This window comes from Lagenorhynchus albirostris, chromosome 15 (assembly GCF_949774975.1).
Source record: "Lagenorhynchus albirostris chromosome 15, mLagAlb1.1, whole genome shotgun sequence".
Lineage (NCBI taxonomy): Eukaryota > Metazoa > Chordata > Mammalia > Artiodactyla > Delphinidae > Lagenorhynchus > Lagenorhynchus albirostris.
The window spans coordinates 87278246-87299956 of record NC_083109.1 but is presented as its reverse complement, the minus strand read 5'-3'; the positions used below and the strand labels follow the sequence as shown (position 1 = coordinate 87299956).

The 21711-nt window shown below is 54.8% G+C and overlaps 1 protein-coding gene across 6 annotated transcripts; it reads right to left on the bottom strand.

Annotated features, from left to right (window-relative positions):
• Positions 1 to 10188: 10188 nt before the first annotated feature.
• On the bottom strand, positions 10189 to 18984 carry ZFAND2A (zinc finger AN1-type containing 2A). 6 transcript variants are annotated; one of them, XM_060123308.1, is made up of 8 exons: positions 18736 to 18984; positions 18119 to 18208; positions 17426 to 17524; positions 16875 to 16969; positions 15122 to 15253; positions 12555 to 12706; positions 11766 to 11849; positions 10189 to 11440 (listed from the first exon to the last, which is right to left on the bottom strand). In XM_060123308.1, the coding sequence occupies exons 3-8, from the start codon at positions 17478 to 17480 to the stop codon at positions 11422 to 11424; spliced, it is 537 nt and encodes a 178-aa protein (XP_059979291.1). In that variant the 5' UTR covers positions 17481 to 17524; positions 18119 to 18208; positions 18736 to 18984; the 3' UTR covers positions 10189 to 11421. The 6 variants fall into 6 exon arrangements, 4 of the variants coding, with proteins under 4 accessions (XP_059979291.1, XP_059979292.1, XP_059979290.1 ...); XM_060123309.1 differs by having other exon boundaries at positions 18119 to 18151; XM_060123307.1 differs by lacking the exon at positions 18119 to 18208.
• Positions 18985 to 21711: the final 2727 nt, after the last annotated feature.

Below are 21711 nucleotides of genomic sequence, written 5' to 3'. Positions count from 1 at the left end.
TTGGCCGGGGCCCGCCTCCGTCTCCCCGCCGACCAATGGCGAACGGCAGCCACGAGAGGGGTGAGGCGGGGCCGGGCGCGGGCCTGTGGCGTCATCGCTGGGTGCCGCTGGGCGCCGGGAGCCGCCGGTTGCCAGGCAACCCTCTGGTCGCGGGCTAAGCGGGTTTTTCCCCAAGGTTCCCGGGACTCAAAGCGGACGACGCCTGTCCGTCCACGGGGATTGGTCTCAAACAGGATGTAGATTATAACTGCTGTCACTTAAAAAGTGGGCGCAGTGTTGCGAGGTCGCCAGCGTTACACCTGCGCGCAAGTTTGCCAGTGCAGCGGTGTGTCTGCAGACTCCTGTAGACCCAGGTTAGGTCACCTGGGGAGGGGATGAAGGCAGACGCGGGCCCAACCGCGGAGGGTGTCTGGGGTCGGAGGATACGCCACGCCGGTGAAAGTAACCACGAGTTAAATCGTTGTTCGGTTCTTAGAAATATTTTATAGTCTCGACACCGAAAACGGGAGAGAAGGGAGAGCGGGTGCGGCGGACTTTTAATCTGGGGACAGCTGGACGGGGTTGTACCATAGAGGGGAGGTTCTGGGGGTGGGAGATACGACAGCAAGCCAGGATTCTCTAGTTCCACTCTCTACGGACAACTAACTTGTTTGTAATCGAGTAACAGACACCCTGCTTTTCTCTTGTGCACATACGTGAGAGTCTCTGAAAGGCACATGGAGACTGGGCCACAGGTATAAGCATGTCCAACTTCACCAACTCCAGGAAAAACCATTCCGTTTTCAAACTGCTCCAACTGGCTTCATGACCACTGAAATAGAAAGTTCTCATCCATACCTAAGCTTAACTAATATAGAATATAAAAATATAAAAATGTTTACCTTCTATTGTTTACTTTTGCTTTTATTTTTAGCTCTGGTAACGTAGGGATGTAACCAAGCAGAACTCTATGGAGCCTTCCTGGAAGGGAACAGACCCCACTCACCCAATGTCCTCTGCCTGCCTCTTGTCTGTAGAAAAGCTTTAGTCGAAGAATAAGTTTAATCTGAGAAGTGAGAAAAGGCAGAAAGGAAAATAGTCAAGCAAGACAAAATAATAATAGTTTAGCCATTAAAGTCAAGGACCTTTGGTTCCTCCTCAAGGGCTATGGATAATATTCTGAGCCACGTCCTTTGAGCTGTTTTGCCGATACTGAAACCCCACCAGGTGGAAGAAGGTAACTCCATGCTGCCCGCGAGCACGTAGAGCCCAGACCGGTTGGAACCAGAAGGCTGATGATGTTGACTCCCGATGACCTCACCACCAACCAATAAGAAGAATGTCCACGAGCTGGTCATGCACCCCACAACCCTCTCCCTCACCCTGTTTTTAAATACCTTTCCCTGATTTGTAGTGAGGTGGATGGGCCTAGAGTCTGTCATACAGAGTGAAGTAAGTCAGAAAGAGAAAAACAAATACCATATGCTGACACATATATATGGAATCTAAGGGACAAAAATAAAGTCAGGAAGAACCTAGGGGCAGGATGGGAATAAAGACACAGACCTACTACAGAATGGACTTGAGGACACGGGGAGGGGGAAGGGTAAGCTGGGACGAAGAGAGAGTGGCATGGACATATACACAATACCGAATGTAAAATAGATAGCTAGTGGGAAGCAGCCGCACAGCACGGGGAGATCAGCTCGGTGCTCTGTGACCACCTGGAGGGGTGGGATAGGGAGGGTGGGAGGGAGGGAGACGCAAGAGGGAAGAGATAGGGGAACATATGTATATGTATAACTGATTCACTTTGTTATACAGCAGAAACTAACACACCATTGTAAAGCAATTATACGCCAATAAAGATGTTAAAGAAAAAACAAGAAAAACCTTTCCCTGAAAGAACTTGGAGAGTTCAGGTCTTTTAAACACTAGCTCCCAGGCCCCTTGCTTGGTGCAACGAGTCCTGCTTCTTCCTTCACCACGACCCGGTGTCAGTAGCCTGGCTTTGCTGCCCCCCCCCCACCCCGGGGCAAGAGGACCCAAGTTTGGTTCAGTAAAAGGGAGAGGTGACTCAGGTCAGCCTTCCATTGAGAACAGCTTACAAAAATGTTCAAAACTCTATGTAACAGGGCTTCCCTGGTGGCGCAGTGGTTGAGAGTCCGCCTGCCAATGCAGGGGACACGGGTTCGTGCCCCGGTCTGGGAGGATCCCACGTGCTGCGGAGCGGCTGGGCCCGTGAGCCATGGCCGCTGAGCCTGCGCGTCCGGAGCCTGTGCTCCGCAACGGGAGAGGCCACAACAGTGAGAGGCCCGCGCACCGCAAAAAAAAAAAAAAAATCTATGTAACAAATACATATATATTGATGACATCAGAGTGCTAATTTGACAGTGAAATATTATGGGGCCAATAACACGGGAAGAAAGAGGAGCCCAGAGAAGTGAGCCTTCCAGTTGGGGCCGTTCTTCCCTCAAGGGTCAGTCAATCCGGAAGAAACAGCTGAAAGGCTGAGAACCTGAACAAAATTTGGTCAGCTTTGCGGGCTTAGGGCTGCCAAGGGGGAGGGTTCTTGTAAGTGTCCCATCTTTGGGTCGAAACCCTGAAAGGCTACAATGTCGGTGTGAATATGAACAGAGACCAGCCCTTGCAGGAACTTCATCAAATCCATTCTGAATTCATTTCCATTTCTGAAACTGTATTTAAGTGATTCAGGGTTTACTGTCGGTGCCTCTAGCCTGCTGAAAGAAGAAAAGTTAAAGTCTTTGTAGAAGACCATAATGTCCTATACCCCAAATTATAATTGCTCATATAGCATGACCCGTGCTCAGTAGAAAATAGCTATGTACACGAGGAGACAACGTGATAGAAAACCAAGAAAAACCACCACTGTCAGCATGCACGGGATCGCTGACACACCCACCCAACGTGGCTTCATGGATCCGAAGGCAGACCGCCCCAGTTACTACTGGACCAGGTGCATTTTGCCCGAAGCACAGCAAGCCGAAACGCTGAGATGCTGCGGTTTGCAGGAAATCAGCCAAGCAAGGAGGTGGGAGAACAAGCCTCAGCTCCGCCTCCCTGAAGGCAAGGGGCTCAGGGTATTTGTGGGATAAAGAAGCAGGGCCGTCTGAGGCCTGGGAAGGGCGGGGGCGTGGGCAGAGGCGACTGGAAAAACCTGGGATAATCTCGTTCCGCAAAGGTGGAGCTGAGCCACAGGCCTCTGCACGGCCAAAGATGGGAGCACGGACTTAGGGTGGAGTGTTCAGCTCTCTGACGTCAGAAGGTCACGGAGAGGACCATGGCCACTGGAGGGTCGGTGGTCCTCCCATCCGTTCTTAACCAGCTCAGCTGGAACCAGACACAACTGACTCCAAGTTCCTGAAAAACCACGCAGGCGAGCATCTCATCGTTTAGGGTCCATGCCGCTTGGAGGACATGCAGTCTTAAAACGACCTTGACCAGTGGAGCAGGGCCCTGACCCAGGGCCTCACAGTCACGTGCTAACATGACGCCCCCGGTCAGGGGCTCCGTCTCTACTAAGCCCTGGAGCTTAGGCTGGCGTGTGACTCTCTGCAGCAGAGGTCTGGCTTTGCTCCACACTCTGGGGGCCTGTGCCAGACACCACCCCGCCCCCTGCCAGGGTCTCACTCACCGCGTGTGCCTCTAGCACGGCTGGATCTTCCAGGTTATGTGACCCAAGTGCGGGACCACTTGTACTACAAACTGGATCTCTTGCTTTGGGCCCCACTCAAAACCAGCCCACAAATGGGTGGTGGTCATATTAAATGTGGTCTATGCTGCCTGCAACCCGAAGGGGCCAAGCATGGGCAGCAGGGCTCTTTCTTCGTGACGGAAGATTGCGTTGTTCTCTGTTTCTGCACAAAATTTAGCAGCTGAAAACTACAAACATTTATTAGCTCACAGTCTCCGCAGGGCAGGCATATGGGCGCGACTTAGCTTTGTGCCTTGGCCAGAAGGGCTCCCACAAAGGTGGGGTCAAGGCGGCCGCCAGGTCTGTGGGCAGAGGTGATTGGAAAAAACTGGGATTTTTCCATCCTCTCCATCCTTTCCTACAGCCTCCTGGGCAGGCTGGCCTGGGGGACAGTCCATTTCCAAGCTCACCCACCTGGCTACCGGGAGGATTTGCCCCTCGAAGCTCGTGGGGCCGAGGGTCACCTCCTCGCTGGCCGTCAGCCAGAGGCCTCCCTGAGTCGCCTGCCCCGTGGGCCTCCCCACAGGGAGGCTTGGAGCACGGCATGGGCTTCCCCCGGGGCAAGCGAGCAAGAGGGGCCCAGAGATGGTGGAGTCCCAGTCTCGTAACCTAACCTCAGAGGGGACACCCCATCATTTTGCTGCATTTGGTTCACTAGCAGCAAGTCCCTCAGCCAGCCCCACTCACAGGGAGGAGGTTGCAGAAGAGTGGGCAGGTCATGGGGGTATCGAGAGGCTTCCCAGCTAGGGGGTGGAAGGTGCAGTAGCAGCGGCCTGGCCTTGTAGGGATGTTCTAACTCCCCCAGACCACCAGTCCCCTAAAACCTCAGTGATGTGGCAGACGCAAAGCGCGGGGCTCCGATGCACACGTCTCAGGGGGCATCCACAGCTCACACCACTCATGCCCCACCAGCTCCGCCCAGCCTGACACCATCAACACAGTGACCAGAGGAAGGTGAGGTCCCGTCCATTAGACCCAACAGGGAGCAGAGACTTACCATGGCCCTGAGCCGACCCACAAGCATGGGCTCCGTCCCTCCCACGGGAACCCAGACAGGGACAAACCGGGTGCCCAGTGCTGTGCTCTGTCTGGACAGACACAGCACAGCTGGTAATCGTGGCAGCTGTGGTTTGGGGCTGCCGCTTAGCCGCCTGACAGAGCTGCCTGCCACCCACCACGACCCATCTGGGAATCACTCGTACCTGAGGGGCCCAACCTCTCAGCTCCACCCAGGACCAGGTACCGCGTCTAACGGACGCACCCGGCCGGAGGGCAGATCCGAGTGGCTGCCATGTGGCCTTTGCTCCGCAGACCGGAGCGCTGACGGGAAGCTTCTGTCGGCTATTACGCAAGCACTCCCCCCATCAACCGGCATTTAGAGACGGGTGACCCGAGGGGGTCTGTGCGGCCACAGGACCTACCGTGAGACAGGCTCGGGCCAGGACCCTACTTACCACCTGGACCCTGTCAGGTCACTGGGACCAGTGTCAGCTCCAACCCTGTGTCCACCAGCCAGCAGCTCCGGGCCACGCCCTGCTCCACTCGGCGGTGCCTCAGGGCGGCGGTGCCCGCGGGGAGGGGCGAGTGCACACAGACGCCCGCCAGCGGGTGAACGGAGGGACGAAACGTGCCCCGTCCACCCGACGGGCTGTTACTGGGCCACGGAAGGCATGACCTTCTGCTACGCGTCACCCCGAGGATGAACCAGGAACGGGTGACACCGTCAAGAAAGCCAGTCCTGAGGACCAGACAGAGTCCGATCCTGTCCCGAGGAGGCGTCCGGAACAGGCAAAGCCACAGAGGCGAGAAGGAGACCGGAGGTGGCCGCGGGGGCAGGGGGGACGGGGAGAACGGAGCGAAGGCTGACGGGTACAGTGTCTCCTTTGGGGGTTGAGAATGTTCTGGAACCAGATGGTGGCGCTGCAACATTGTGAATGTGCGAAATGGCGCTAAATGACCCACTTTAGGATGTTTAGAGTGGTGAGTTTCATGTGTTTACAATAAAGTGTTTGTTCCTCCTTTAATGTGGTTTTGTTGTTCATGTGAAAGAGACCTGCGTTCATCTGTTTCTGTTCGTCTCCAGTTCTAGGCGCCTCCGGCCCTCTGCGCCTTTGTTGATTTTGTTGAATACAGAAAAAGCTCACCGGAGGGAATCGTTCCCTCCCCCGCCTCCGACTCAGGTGCCCAGTTTCATTCGTTTCTGCTTTATCCTGTGTTTCTCCCGGCAAAAGTAAGCAGGTATTCGGGTGTTAATCCCCTCTGTCTTGCCCAAAAAAGTAGCATGCTACGCACTCCTTTACACCACCAGTACATCATGGAAATCTTGGTCGGTTTACCGACATCCTCTCCGTCCTTTCCTACGGCCTCACAGTGCCCCGTGGGGCGGGGGGGGCTGCCACCATCACTTAACCACTGTCCACGTGAGGGCAAACGTGGAGATCGTCTCCAATTCTGCAACGGTAAACCAGGCTGCAGTGCACGTGCCTCTGAAGATTGCTGGTGGTAAACCAGGTTGGGTTCCTAGAAGTGGGACCACTACGTAGACATTCATTTTGCCAGATTTTGCCAACTTTTCCTCTGTAGCGGTTGTGCCATCTGGCATCCCCACCAGCAGGGTGTGGAAGCGCCTGCCGCCTCCCAGCCTGGCCAGCACGTTTGCTAATCTAACCTGAGGAACAGGAACCCGGTGTGGTTTCCGTTCACATCTCCCAACACGTGTGAGGTCAGACACCCCTTTAAGGATTCACCCTTTCCGGTCAGTTCACGTCCTTCACCCATCGTTCTATCTGGCTTCTGATCCTTCCCCCTCAATGTTCCAGTCCTTTATGTGTTAGAGAAATCCACCTTTATCTGCGATGTGCGCTGGAAACACCATCTCCTGATGCGAGCGTTCTGCGTCCCGTGAAGGCCTCCCTTCCCCTCACCTGACTTCTGAACCTGAGTGAGAAAGCCCTCCCACACCCAGGTTCGGAGAGACCACCCGTGTTTTCTTCTAGGGCTGGCTTGGTTTCATTTTTTACATTCAGATTTCTGATATGAGTCCTTTTTGGTGGGTGATGTAAGGTACATGTCGAATTTTACCTTCTTCTAAATGGCTGTCCAGTTGAACCAACACCAACTTTGAAAAAATCCATGTTGGCTCCAGTGCTCTGAGACAGGCCTCCTCTCACACACTCTGTCCTGACGCACCCGGCCAGGCTCTGCGCTCCCTCCTGCCTCCTGCACCAGCAGGACACTGTCGTGATCACGGAGGCCGCAGGGGCCCTCACGGCCCCCTTTCCAGGGCTGCCTTTGCTGTCCCATCACGTTGACTTTCCCTGTAAACTTGAGTATTGACTGGTCTAGTTCCAGAAAACAGCCTGTTGGTATTTTTATTGGGATCATCTTAGACTTAAAATTAATTTAGGCAAAACAGACACCTTATAAGGTTGACTCTTCCTAAGAACAAGGACTTTTTTCCCACTGATTTGTGTCTACTTTTGTGTCTTTCATGAGTGTCTTAAAGTTTTATCTCATCTAGGTCTTGCATATATCTTGTTTATTCCTAAGTATTTAATCTTTTTTCTGTTGTTAAGAAATGAAATTCTTTATTTATTTATTTTTGCTGTGTTGGGTCTTCGTTTCTGTGTGAGGGCTTTCTCTAGTTGTGGCAAGCGGGGGCCACTCTTCATCGCGGTGCACGGGCCTCTCACTATCGCGGCCTCTCTTGTTGCGGAGCACGGGCTCCAGACACGCAGGCTCAGTAGCTGTGGCTCACGGGCCTAGTTGCTCCGCGGCATGTGGGATCCTCCCGGACCGGGGCACGAGCCCGCGTCCCCTGCATCGGCAGGCGGCCTCTCCACCACTGCGCCACCAGGGAAGCCCCCCATTCTATCTTCTGATTATCATTTGCGGGAATGAAGGCTATTGGTCCCTGGGAAGCAGGCTGCCTGCCCGGCCCGTGTCTGTGGTGGGCAGTGCAGGTGGCACAGCGTAGGCGGACGTGAGGAAGCAAACACTCAGCTAACGGCAGCCAATCACCACCCAGCAAATGATTTACAACTGGGCACGGTGTATGCCAACGCCTGGCGGCTCTCCCTCTCCCTGGGGTCCCATAAGCTTCTCCTTGACCGTGACGGGCACAGTGACCTTGCTAATAGCTCTTTCTCCAGGCAATGTCTGCATAAATGTACAAGTAGCTTCAGTTTAGTTCAGAACGACGAAGAACTCTCCAGAACGTGAAAGTAACCAGCTGCTCTGCCATCGGCATGGGATTTGAAAAAGACCATTTGTAAAGGTAATTTGTGTAGCATTTGTCGCAAGAAGATCTTAGCTTTTAACGCATTCTAAGGACGGCTCGTCACGTAGACAGGGATGTGTGTGAATTCTACAAACGTGGGTTTTAGGGGAGCCCCCAGACGCCCTAACGACAGGGAGGGAGAAATCAAAGGAGAAGAAACTGAGGCAAACAGCAAACACGCTCTTCACACAACATTTAACCCCTCCTGCAGCACCGACGCTCTCCTCTCGGCTCTTCCAGGGCATCTACTCACCTCGTACAGCAAACTGATTGCTGTTCTTACAGACTTTCAGTGAAATAAAGCAAACAAATGAACATTTATTTATGTTCATTTGCAAAGGTGAGTAAGTGTCCACGGTCCTCATTCTCAAGCTTAAAACTTGGAAAACTACGCACATTTCAGGAACTCGCTTCAGAACCTACCTTTCAGATTTGGTCATAGCATTACTGCCAAGAATGAACGGGGAAGCCGGATTAAAGATACATTTAAAAACACCCCCGATCACTTTTAACATGAATGACCTGCAAACACTGACTTGGGGCTGACGGGCTGCTCGTGTCTGTCCTTCCCAGGATCCTGGGCCCAGTTTCCAGCAAGAACTAAGGTCCTACCTAGTCCACCAGCTCTCAGTTCTCGGGAGGCCCTCTAGTGACACCTTGTGGGCACTTCTGATACCGCAGCCGCGCACCACCTCGGCCGGGGGACCAGTCACCGGACACTGGGCAGGCAGCCTGGCCCCTCGCCCTGCTCAGAACTGAGAGGCAGGACCGCAGCCTCGGCAGGGAGGGCGCGGCCGCACGTGGGTGAAGACCCCAGCCAGTGGGAGAAAACGCTCAGCTGCTCCCTGGCTCTCCCTCCCCACGAGCCAGACCCTCTCCAGAGACGCGATGGACTCCCTGAAAAGGCCGACCTGACGCCCACTCGTCCAGTAGGGCAGTGGTGGGCCCACCGCCGGGCACCGAGGCCTAGACAGAGCCTGCACACCTGGAGAGCCCTGTGCCTCGGGGCACCTGTTAGAGTGCCTGTTAGCCTCACCCCATCCCACCTGAGGCTGCCATTTGTAGGGGAAGAAACTACAGCCAACGTTACACAACATGCTCAAGGTCACTCATCAAGTGGCCGCGCCACGACCTCATCATCCCACGTCTTGCAAACATTTCCACTGAAGCGCCCCAGCAGCTAAGGAAGTGAGCCCTTCCCGCCCGACGGGTGACCACAAACCACACGACTTCCTGCCAAGCCTTCTCTCAAAAATGCATGCAAACTTGTGACACTCAAAGGAATTCTCTGAACTTTCTCATGTGAGCACTCTCTACGAAAATTTAAAATACACTTGTGGCTTCCCGGTCCCTCGGCCACGCCCACTGACGCCCTTAAACTCCTCGAATGGGCAATTCTCAGAAAATGCTTAACTTTACTAATATAAGACGTACCCATTTAAAGCACGGTGACACCATGTTTTCATCACATTAAGAAAAAACTAAGCCAATGAAAAACCTGATGAGGGTGTGGGGAAACTGATGGAGAGGAAGCTGGCATGACTTTCTGGATGGCAACTTGGCACCTTCCACCAAACTCTGAAACACGTCCCCTCCCGCACAGCAAGGCCGTCCAGGAAACCCTCTCTGAGCAGCCGGGCAGAGGAGTGATGACACGCCCAGGTCCTGGGAGACCACGCAGCAGCCGTAAGGATGCCTGTGACCTTGACTGCTTTCCTGACCTTTCACCCTCTGCGCCACTTCAGTGTCTATTCACACAGGTCCTTAAGGAAAATACTAACTTCTCAGAAAACTCTTAAATACACTTACATACTCCAATCACAGTTAAGAAACACGAGTGGACTCCTAAGTTGATAAATCCTGATAAAACGTGCACGTCTTTTGTCCTTTAGTTTGGATGATCAAGAATGGCGCCAAAAAGTATGACGTGAGCCCCGCCTTTTTTTTTTTTTTTTTTTGTGGTACGCGGGCCTCTCACTGCCGTGGCCTCTCCCGCTGCGGAGCACAGGCTCCGGACGCGCAGGCTCAGCGCCCATGGCTCACGGGCCCAGCCGCTCCGCAGCATGTGGGATCTTCCCGGACCGGGGCACGAGCCCGTGTCCCCTGCATCGGCAGGCGGACTCTCAACCACTGCGCCACCAGGGAAGGCCCCGTCTACCTACTTTTAAAATTTCTAGTACCCACAATTAAAAAACAAAACAAAACCAGGTAAAACTCACTTTAATGTTTTATTTAATCCATCATATCCAAAATACTATTTCGACCTGTAAATATTTTTAACAATGAGATATTTCACTTTTTTTTTGGCATTGACTTCCGAACCCAGTGTCTCAATTTGGACATTAACCTTACTTGAGAAAGACCTGATCTGTACTTAGATTTTATAAAATTTACAGCTGAAAAACCAGATTCACATATTCATGTTCCTGACATACTCAACACGGCTTCCTAATGACTGAATGCAGGTGACAGCTCTGCGGCTACGCTGGACGCCGGCTCCACGTGCTCCCTAGCGGCCAGTGGCCGCTGCGCTGGCCCTGGACCGCAGAAAGGGCTCCGTCCACGTAGTCCCCAGACCCACAGCGTCAGGAACTCCGCTGGGGTGGGGTGGGGGGCGGTGGCACTGCTCTACCAGGCCCCGCACGATTCTGGTGCACCTGGACAACCACGGGTCCAGATCTAACGCCACCAACAGGACAGGGCGTAGAAAGAGCTGGATAACCCGCCCGTGGGATGGGAACTGAATACACCCCCCAACCACTATATATATATATATATGTAAAACATCGTTATTGGAGTATGATTGCTTTACAATGGTGTGTTAGCTGCTGCCATATAACAAAGTGAATCAGCTATGTGTATACATATATCCCCATATCCCCTCCCTCTTGCACCTCGCTCCCACCCTCCCTATCCTACCCCTCTAGCTGGTCACAACCATTATATTTTGAGGCTATGAAACCAAACAAGGAAGAGAAACTGCTTGGATTTTTGTTAATCCGCAAGCAGTGGGATGTCTGGAGCGCACGGCTGGGTGCCCCTGGGGCTATGCCTGGGATGGCATTTCTCTTCATCCGGTTCCCTGAGGTCCCAGGAGATGACGGCGCTCCTGACAGGCCCCAAAGCCCTCGGTGTCACCCCAATGCTTGCAGTCAGAGGGTCACAGGCTGTTCTCTCAGTCAAACAGGAGCGGTGGGCTGGGGGCCACCTCTGGACAAGGATCCCTAACAGGGTAGGTGTAGTCCTGCCCCCGTGCCTGGGCTCAGATGCCACGTGAGGAAGACACAGTGAGATCCACTGTCGGTGGTTTAAGTGACAGAAGCCCCTGACCAGCTCAGCTCAGGGCAGAGCTGCTCGCGGTGGGACGTATGGAAGTGCTAGAGCATAAAAGTTCCACAAAGTGCAAATCACGGACGGAAAGAGGCCAGTTTGAACAGACACAGTCACATCAACGCTCTACTCTCCACCTGAAAGAGAAGAAAACAGCTATGTTCTTAGGTTTGTCTTGATTAACTAGAAGCGGGTGATCGTACAAAAGACATTCGCCAAACACAGTGCTTCAGAAACCAGCTACAAAGTGTTCCTCTCGTCACCCTGTGCTGGCGGGACCTGCGTGTGCACCCGGGGTTGACAAAGCCCAAGGCCGGGCGTGCGTCCCCCTCCGTCCCATCCAGCTGTGACGGAGCGCGGAGCTCCAGGCGGCCAGTCATGAGCGCTGAGCGCTCACCGGCGGGACGGAGAACCGCCCCGCCCGACACGAGGGCAGCAACACCGCGCGCCCCCGACCAGTACCTGAAGCGCCGAGCCAGCCAGCCGCCCGGCCCCTCGCGTGAAGCCCCCGACGGCCCAGGTTCCGAGTCCCTTGCTGCCGAGCACCTGCGCAGAAGGGTCAGGTCAGAGCTCAGCCAACCCCTCACCGGTGCCGAGAGCCACGCATGCAGGGACGAGGTCACCCCCCAGCCCTGCTCGGGCACAGACACCACGAGAAACAGCCGAGTGGAAGTGACAGGTGACTCGGGCTTCCATTTCTACCCACGGAAGGTGGGGGCAGACCTTTCCACCGACCCGAGGAAGGTTCTCCCTGTAAATAACCGGTGAAGGGGCTGAACTGCCCCCATCAGAAGGTGGGGTGGAGTCCGACACCCAGGACCTATTTGGAGGGAGGGTCGCTGGAGGTTGGGGGGGGTGAGCTCACAGTGCGCTGACCCCACAGGCCAGTGTCCTCATGCAAAGGGGACGCTTGGACAGCAGCGTGCACAGGGAGAACGCCCCAGGAAGGTGAAAGGCCAGGGTGACGCGTCCACAAGCCAGAGAACCCCGAGCCTACGGGAAGCACCCTCGCGAGGGGGAGGCCGGGGGAGACCCTCCCCACGGCCGCGCGCGGTGAGCAGGCATTTCTGGCTCCAGAACTGCAGTCCCAGCAAACAACGACTAGGATCCGGCTTCGATTTGGAATCCGCTTTTAATTAAGACCACGTTCACCCAAACCCCTACAGCGAATGGTCAACACCAAGAGCTGAGCGTGCAGCGCGGGTCCAGGTTGTCCCAACGCCATGCAGGCCGAGCCGGGCCTCTCCTCACCCCGCCGTGCTGGCAGCGGGGCGTCCGCGGGTGCAGCCGTGGTCCTGAGGGTGTCTGTGCTGAATGCAGAAGCTGCCGTGACACTCGGCGCAAGCCACCCGCAGCATCTCTTTCCGCCTGCAGCCCTCTTTTGAGCAGCGGTACGTGAAAATCTGAGAAAGTACAAGTTGCTTCAATGTTCCAGCAGCCTCACCGAGCAATCATTCGACAAGCCCCGCCCCCCCACATAAGACCATCGGCATTTAAACTAGAAACGGTCCTTAGCTAAACAGAATGAAGGCACCGGGGTTTCACTGAGATGTCTTTCTGGCAGGTAAACAAGGAAATACTAGTTTAGGAGACAGAAAAGTTTTAACAAGTGGTAAATACAAAAGCGGCATTTTAAGTTGGGGTCTCATGTGAGACGCTTGGGGGGGTACTGCAGGAAAAGAACAAGACGGGGGGCAGGGGATGGGGGCACGGGAGGGAAGGAGGCCAGGCCCGAGGCGTGGCGCACAGCCCTCGGGGGAGCTGGCGCAGGTCGGGGCAGGGGAGCTGGTACAGCCGTTAGTTACTGCGGGGTCTTTGCGGTGATATAAACTCCCGGGCACTTCCGACTCTGTGTGGGTGACAGTGTCAGGGAGGGGGGGTCCGGCAGCCTGGGGGCAGCCCTCTGGCCAAGAAGGGCGAGTGAGCCGGGTGCGTGGAAACAGTGCAGGTGCCAGTGGGGCCCGGAAGAGGAGGGGCAGCGCGCGGTGGGGAAGTGAGGGTGGAGCCAGGAGGGAGGAGGGCCTGGTCACTGAAGCTTCCGGAAGGCTCGGAGGCATGGCAAACACGAGCAGCAGCAGGGCTGGAGGAGACGGGCCAGGAAGGGGTCGGGGGGGGGGGGGCTCCAATCAGAGGGTCTGGGATGGAAGCTCAGGGAAAGACTTCACCCTCTCCTGTTCCAGGTTATTTGTCATAATTGCATTTGTTCTGTATTTAGTGTAACATATAGAAACCGTGAGGTAAGGTGGTCAGAAGCCAGTGCCCTGGAGATAAGCTCTAAAGGCCAAGACAGCAGGGGGCAGCGCAGCCCGCATCCTAGGGAAACCACCCAAATAAACCCGGAGGCCCCAGGGAGCGTGCAGTGCTGGGCTGGGCCTGGGGACGCGTGCAGGGCTCCGAGTCTCCAGTCCGAGGAGTGGACCAGCTGCCACGGGCCATGTCCAACCCGAGTCTCCTTAGACTCTAGTTGAGGATGGAGAAGTGACCACAGGTGGCGGCTCCGATTCCGCCTGAAGTTCTATAAAAGTGACCACAAAGAGATGTTCCGAAAAAGGATGGATGAACCCCAAAGGGCAAAAGATAAAAAGAAAACAGCCACAAGATTTTAATTTTTTTTTTTTTTTTTTTGCCTGTGCCACGCGGCATGCGGGATCTTAGTTCCCTGATCAGGGGATAGAGCCTCCTGCAGTGGACGTGCGGAGTCTTAACCACTGGACCGCCAGGGAAGCCCAAAACAGCCAAAGATTTTAGAAAAAGCACGTGGACGAGCAGTAACGGACTCAGCAGACATGAAAAAGCTGAACTATGAGCCGGCAGGGAGGGTCAAGAAGCAGCGTATGTGTGACACAGAATCCCCGAAGGCTCAGAAATCGACAGCAGCAGAGGCAGCGCAGGTGACGCGGGGCCCGGGAGGAGGCCGCGCATCTGGGAGGACCCCCGCCCGCACGGCAGAGCCGCCCTGTCCCCGGCGCGTGCGTGCGGTCAGCTGCGGACCTGGCGCGTGGGGACGACTGACCACGACGTAGGAAAGACCACCTGTACGTGGGTCACACAAGAGAAGAGGGAACTTGAGGGGAAAAAGGAGGCCGGCCCGGGAGGTCCAGCCCCACGGAGCGGGAGTCCAGAGGAGACGGCGACAGGGCCAGCCAGGGGGAAGCTGCCACACCCAGGGACAAGGAGGACAGCCGGCCCCTCGCGGGAACTCCCTGAGCAGCAGCAGAAGCGGGAAAACCCCCGACGCCAGCGAACGCCCAGGCGAGCCGCAGCGAGGGTGCGGGAGCCCAGCGGCCGGTGCACCGCGGGGACCGGGCGTCACCCAGCACTACAGGGTGAACGAGACAAACGCGAGCTGGATTTCAATGCTCTGCTTAAGTACATGGTACCACGTATTTAAGGAGAGGCAGGTGGCCGCTCCTTCCACCACAGCCGACTCCAAACGGACAGACGCGGGACTTCAGAACGAGCACCAAGACGACCAGAGCAGGAACGCCCATGTTTGATTTTACATCCCTGACATTTCCCAGGCGGAGCTTGGGAAAAACCACACACTAACAGAAGGATTCTAGAAAACCACATTAACTTTCCATCTTGGGAGGAATTCCTGTAACGAAAGCAAATCCTAACATAGGCCCTAATATTTAGGAAATATGCTCATATGACTGTAAAAATCCATGCTGTTCACAAGCCAGGAAAACACCGATCAACTGTTAGGGTCTTATTCTGTACAAAAACTATTAAAACTAATTAGCCTCGTTGGATAACTGACCTTTCCTCCGAGGAGAAACCAGCCCCCAGAGGGCTGACACAGACTCTGTCCTCACCTTCTCTTTCTTCTTCCCGGGGTGGTGGTTACAAGCTCCATCCATGTGCTCACCGACCACCACGTCTGGGACCTCTCCCGTTTTTACTGGGATGGGGCTGTTACAAAGTGGGCACACTGGGACCTGAACATCCTAAAAATAACAAATATAAGATGATATTCCAGGTTCAGGCAATCAAACCTCACACACACACGCAAAGGCACAGTGGTACAGCACACTGAAAAGCAGACAGAGTACAAACACTGACATCTGCCCCCCACGAGAGGAGAGTGTGGCTGGCACGGGGGATCAGCAGCAAGGCATCCCTAGGGCTTGCAGACAGTTGCCTGAAGTGGAACCCAGGAGAACTGAAGAAACAGACTATTAACCACCCGCAGAAATGACCCTGAGAGAGAGGTCAAGTGCAGCCCACGAACGCAGCTGGTGGACCGATCCAGAAGGACAGTCTCAGGGCGGCAGGGCTATCTGTCCAGCACCATGTAGTGAGCAGTGAAGCTGCCCAAACACCTCGAGGGTGGGGCTGCCAGGAAGAAACACCAGCCGTGAAGAGCCTCAGCTCCTTCGCCTGCCAACGGCCTCCCCGATGCTCCTTGTAGCTTCCGCCGCGGCCACGCAGGCAGACTAGCTCATCAGTCAAGGGCGCACGTGGCCAGGCTGAGCTCTCAGGCTCAGAACCACCATCCAAGCCCAGCACTGGGGGGCTCTGGAGGGAACGCCCAGCATGGTTAAAATCCCTCTGGGCCAGGGCAGGAGCTGAGCTAATTTAGCTCAAGAACACTGAAGTGACATGTGGACGAGTAACAGGTAATCACAGAATCGCAATGCCAGCTGTCTGGGAACTGAGCTGGAAAGCCACCCAGGGGTGCTCCTGCAGCTGGCAAGTTGGCCAAGTTAAGAAATAAAGCATCATTCAGTCACCTCTAGGCAGACTCTCCCTATCCAGGGACACAGGAAGGTCAAGGCAACAGACCTGGTAGTTTGGCCTGGTCATCGGTGCCGGGTGAACATGAGTCACCCTCCCCCGCCCCCATGAATCAGCAAAGGGCCAGACCCCAGCCGACACTGGTCAAAGGGTGTAGCACTGTCACCCGCACTTCTAACTGCCACCCTGGGGAAGCAGCAGAGTGCTGACTGAAGAGCTCACGAAAATGCTCCCTGAAGCACCCAAAACAAAGTGAGTTCAGGCTGGGACCACCTGAAAAGTCAGTAACCAATGTCTTAAACCTCTGGACTTAGGCAAGTCTGTTTCCTTACAGCCACCCTCCAGCTTCCACCATGAACTGTCTGAATCACCCAGGGAGGATGCCAAGGCTGCAAAGTTGCCCAGACAAGCAAGCATTTACAATTCTGCCCAGACCAGAGCTCCCATCAAGCGCTGCGCTGCGTTTCTTGTGCCCCATGAAGACAGAGCTGTTTCTCCTTGTGTGTTGAATAAAAGGAACTAAGCGTTTTAACATGTAAAGTAAGCTCTGAAGGTTTAGGTACAACAATTTCTTTCCAGGAAAATAATCTGTGGCTTTAGAGCTGTGCCGTCCAGAGCTTTCTGCAACGATGGAGAAGCTCCACAGCTGCTCTGTCCACACACGGCTCCCAGAAACCTGAAACGTGGCTGGCGTCACTGAGAAACAGGACTTTTAGGATTTATTTAATTTTAATTAAGTTTTCTCTACATGTGGCTAGTGTCCACTATCGTGGGCAGCGCAGTTTTGGAGAGTGAGGATGAGAATCTTTAGAATGGAGTACGACCAATTACCTTCTTGAATGCAAAGGGACATTTATGTGCAGCACAGGTAAAGTGATCTTTACAGAAATCTTGTTTACATGCATCACATTCTAACGGAAGAAAATCTAAAAAAAAAAGAACAAAAAACACACAAAAAACAGTAAAGTGTTTGAAAGACTAGAACAGAAGAATCATAGATCATATTAAACAGGTATTTACCTTTGCTGAGTTCATATTATGCCTATCAAATACATCCTCGAGGTACCACCACATGAGAAAAAAATTGGGGGCCATGAATTTGACAGTGCCAGCAACACTGAAGAACCGGCATAGCTATCCTTTCCAAAGAGACCCCACCTCACGGGGTACCACGTATTTAAGCATTTAAATCCACTCCGTGCTGGCAGCCAGCCTTGTACCTAGCTGTACAGAACCAAAAACTCAGGCCAGCATCTCATTACTGAAAAGCCAGAAAGGCCAAGGCCCAGAGAACAACAGCTAATGAAGACAGTGGCCAGTTCTTCTCCCAGATAGATGACAAGACACCCATTTCCTGTTAACGTTCTCCTAGAAGTGCTTACCTAGCTGATTGCAGGTTTTTTCTGAACAATGCTTCCCCAAATCAGGGAACTCCATTATGAGACAATGTCCAAAACACAGATGACAGAGTGAAATGTAACCTGCAAGAATTAGAAATAATTAGGAGGAAAGCAAGGATGGTCCGAATTTCAGTCACCAGGGTTTAATATCGCACAGCTGATATAAGTAAACACGCAGGGAGCATCAAATGCCCAAGTCATCTGGGCTCCTGCAGGGGCCTAAGTGTCACAAATTCTTGTCTTTCAGCAAACAGAAAATGGGACTTTTAGCGTAAGTACAAAAGCTCCTTCAGAATCAAACCCCTTCGCAGACAGATTGTTTTTCAGTTCTTTTAATTCCTAGTTTATCAAGCTCAACCCGAATTTAAGTTTTCCTTAATCCATATTTTGACCCATATTGACAGGGACGTCCCATATTCAACTACACAGCTTCTAGGGAAAGTTACAGCCTCGGTGAACTTTAAATCGCAACTTCATCTACTGAATATACTTGACAAACAAGACTCTGTTACCAGGTGCTAAGTCACGTTACTTAGCTACACTAGCCCAGGGACACTCGACTCAGTCCCCCGTTGCTGTCTTTAACTCCCTTAGGCATTGAGTTTTACTCAGAATTTATTCCTTAATGACAATCAACCTGGAGTTGACCAGGGGAAGGGGAAGTCGTTAACTCACCAGTGGAAAACAGGTGGACAAACGGTGATGCCACTGCACTTGAGAGAAAACTGAAGTCCACGGCACGCCTCACAGGGGCCCCTCCGTGATCTGGCGCCCACCAAACCTCTCAAAAGTCTTGTCCCTCCCAGAATTCACGTCCCCGGGGCCTTTTCCGGACCTGCCCATCAGCTCTCCCGCTGCCGGGAGGCCTGGGATACTCCGGCCACAGCTGACACCCGCTCATGCCCTCAGGGCCCGGTTTAAAGCGTCACTCGGGGCCTTTCCTAACACCCTCACCTGGCCCCACCCAAATCGCGTTTCCTCTACTCTGTAATTCCTTTCCCAGGACCCGCTCGCTCGGCTCCCCACTGCAGCTTCGTTCCCTACTCTCGGCTCCGCGAAGCGCAGGGCCCAGGTCGGGTCTGCCCATCCTGGATCAGCAACACCCAGCGGACGTTCGGGAATCAATCGATCGAGGACCGACGGGAAGCCGAACTCAATCCCGACGTGGTCGCGCTCTCGGCGCCGCAGCCGCGGTGTGAGAGCCCCGTTCTGCTAGGACACTGACGCCCTGGCAGTCGGAGGTTCGCGGCCCCGTCCGACACCCGCCCGGCACCCCCAGGCCGACCCCGTACCTGGCCCTCGCCTGAGGCCTGGGCAGCCGCAGAGGGGAGCGGAAGGTGGCAGAGACCAAGAGCTGTCTCCCTGTCCGCGGTCAGCCGCGGGGGACAAGGCCAAAGGGACGAGGAAAACAGGATCCGAGCGACGGCCGAGGCCGGTCCGAGTCCGCGGGAGAGCCCAGCATCGCGCCGCCAGCACCTCCCGGCCATTTATTCGTAGCCGCCGGGTCAGAGAGCCACCGCCCTCCGGGCGTCCCCGGCCCGCCCCCGACGACGTCTCCGCCGAGCCGACCAATCGCGCCCTCCGCGGCCAGGCGTTCCCGGCGCGCCCCTAGACGTCACCGCTAGGCCGACCAATCGCGCCCTCCGCGGCCCCGTCGGCCCGCCCACTCCTCGCCTCTTCTCGAACAGTCCGGCGGCTTCTCGGGCTGAGGAGTCAGGGTGAGGCAGCTCTGCGCAGGCGCACTGGGCCGGCACCCGGAGCGGGGCGCTGAGTCAGGGCGGGCTGGGCCGGGGTGCGGGGGGAGGATACCCCGCGCTGGGCGCCACGGAGGCTGGGGGCGCGGGCGGCCGGTACCCGGCGCGAGGCTCCGCTGGAAGTGCGTCCAGCCGGCTCACGCACACAGGCACTGATTTTGCAGTTACAGATGAACTCTAGCGGGTGGGCAAGTTCACAGATGTGGAAACTACAGCCATGAAGGATCGACCGTGTGTGTGTGTACGTGTATGTGCGCATTTTCCTTACCCTTGTTCTGGACCACGTGAGAGCGTGGTGTGGACATGATGCCCCATCACCTCCCCCCCCCCCGCCCCCAGTACTCCCTACGTGACCACTCCAGCCACCCAGCACGGTAATCGGTGGTGACACTATGTTAAGGTCCGACCCGCAGACCCCATTTAGGTTTCTGCCAACCGTGTCGTCGATGTCTCTTTCCTCTGTGCTCCAGGAGCCCGTCACCAGTTACCCGTTCAGTGTCTTCCTGTCCCCGACAGTTTTTTTATTAAAGATCACAGACCTTCATTCATATAACGTGACCCTCAGGCAGTGTACATCCACGTTTCCTCAGGAGCAGACTCGGGTCATACTTTCTCGGTGGTTACATCACAGAAATGGTACTGCGCGCATCGCCGGCACAGGATTGCAACCGCTCCTAGCGTGGGTGACGTTAATCTTGACGACATCGTCATCCCGTTGTCTGCTACGTTTCTCCACTTTTTCATTTGTGAATTAGTTAGTATCTCGTAGGGAGAGATTCCGAGATTCCACCATTGTTACTCTTCATGAACCTCTGACAACCTTGACTCCGTCAGTCGCTTCTGCCTGGATCACTATGACCATTGCCAAACAGTGCTTTTGAAAATTGCCATCATTTCCTCTACATTTATTAGTTGGCGTTCCGCTATAAGGGAATGATTTGCCCTCTCCATTTATTTTTTAACCCTGACTTTATAACCCGAAGAACCAGAATTCACACCCAGCATCAGGGAAGGTCAGGAGAAGGTGTGAGAGCGGACACCCCGGGGGTGTCACAGGCGAGCACTTGGCCCACCTCTGCTGTTCCTGATGCAGCCAAGATGACACCAGACTGTCGTGAGAGCAAAAGACCATCAGTCAGAATTTTTAAATGCAGTGTTTTTGTCATTAACTGAACATCTGCCTTCATACAAAGAGAGATGCCCAAAGGGTTAAGTTAGGTGACCACCATCCCCCTAAGTAATTTACCACATCACGATAAAGGGGAGCAAGGACCTTGTACCACTGTGACCCGGGGGATGGGAGGGGAGGCGGACCTCGGAGCCTTAGTTAGCAAACCTCAGGAACTTCTACTTGAGAGAAGAGGCCAGAGTGCGTGTCCAGACACGTGATTCTCTATCAGGAGACCACAATGCCCTTCACCGACAGCTCACTGTTGTGATCCCTGTTCTACCTGCAAGGAGACTGAGGCACAGAGGTGACAAGGGACACGCCCAAGAGGAGCCAGCATTCAGACCCCACCCCAAGTCCACATTCCTAACTCCCCTCTGCTACCTTCACCAGCCAGGGGTGGAGACGGAGACGCAGCCAGGTGCCAGGTCACAGGACCCAGAGCTCTGGGTCATAGGACCCAGAGCGTCATGAAAAGATTCGGGGCTTTATTTTGAGTGCAAAGGGGTATTGCCGAAAAGCTTTAAGCATGACCTTGAGGGGTGGGCAGGCGACAATATGTATAAAGTACACATACTTTACACAGCTGAACGAAAAATAATTGCAACTTTCTCAGTTTTCTAAAATTGAGCTCCACTTTCCTTTGCAGCCCCAGACGCCTGCCGCCGGCAGACACGGGCCCTGTCCCGTCACCAGTCTGTTCAGATCCGGTTCCTTTGGTGACCTTGGTCACTGTCCAGCTCAAACCGCAGTCATTTCAAGCCTTCCTCCTACAATCCCTCGTTCCCGTCTCCTTCCGTGGCGCCTGGCTCGGACGTGCGCATATAACCCCGTGGCAGTGAAGGGTGGAGGCTCTGGCCTCTGCAGGTGATGCCCTGTCCACAGCCTTTGGTCAGGGGCTGGCACCTGCTGCCGGTGTCAGGACTTCCATCGTGACCTCTGATCCCAAGCTCATCACGTGCACGGTCCTGACCCCCGGTTTCAGGTCCAGTGACCCTGTCCGCCCTCCACACCAGGGCACGCGGGGCTGGGGACTCCTCTAGCTTGTGTGCAGGGACTGTGGCTCTGGGGCACCAGCTGAGGTCCTCTCCCTGCCTGGCTGCACCCCAGGCATCACCCACTGCACCCTCCCAGTGCTGGCGCAGAGAAGGTGTGTGCCTCTCCCAGAGGTACAGGTGGGAGCCCCACGCCTTCAGAGCACCCCGTCCAAGCCCAGGTTGTTTATCATTGCAAGTCCCACATCTGAGGGCTGCAGGATGAGCCGGGGTCCATTTTCAGGGACCCAGGCAGCATGACAAGCTTGGCGTCTCCCTTTCAAAGCCCGTCAGATCTCTCCCCAGCCCTGG

Bases quoted from the DNA above. Each gene is read 5' to 3' on its own strand.
- ZFAND2A (XM_060123308.1), bottom strand. From the start codon at position 17,480: ATGGAGTTCCCTGATTTGGGGAAGCATTGTTCAGAAAAAACCTGCAAT. The intron at 16,970-17,425 runs GTAAGCACTTCT...TTTTTTTTTTAG, and splicing joins AAAAACCTGCAATCAGCTAG to ATTTTCTTCCGTTAGAATGT. The intron at 11,850-12,554 runs GTGAGGAGAGGC...CCTTCTGCGCAG, and splicing joins CCCGCTGCCAGCACGGCGGG to GTGCTCGGCAGCAAGGGACT.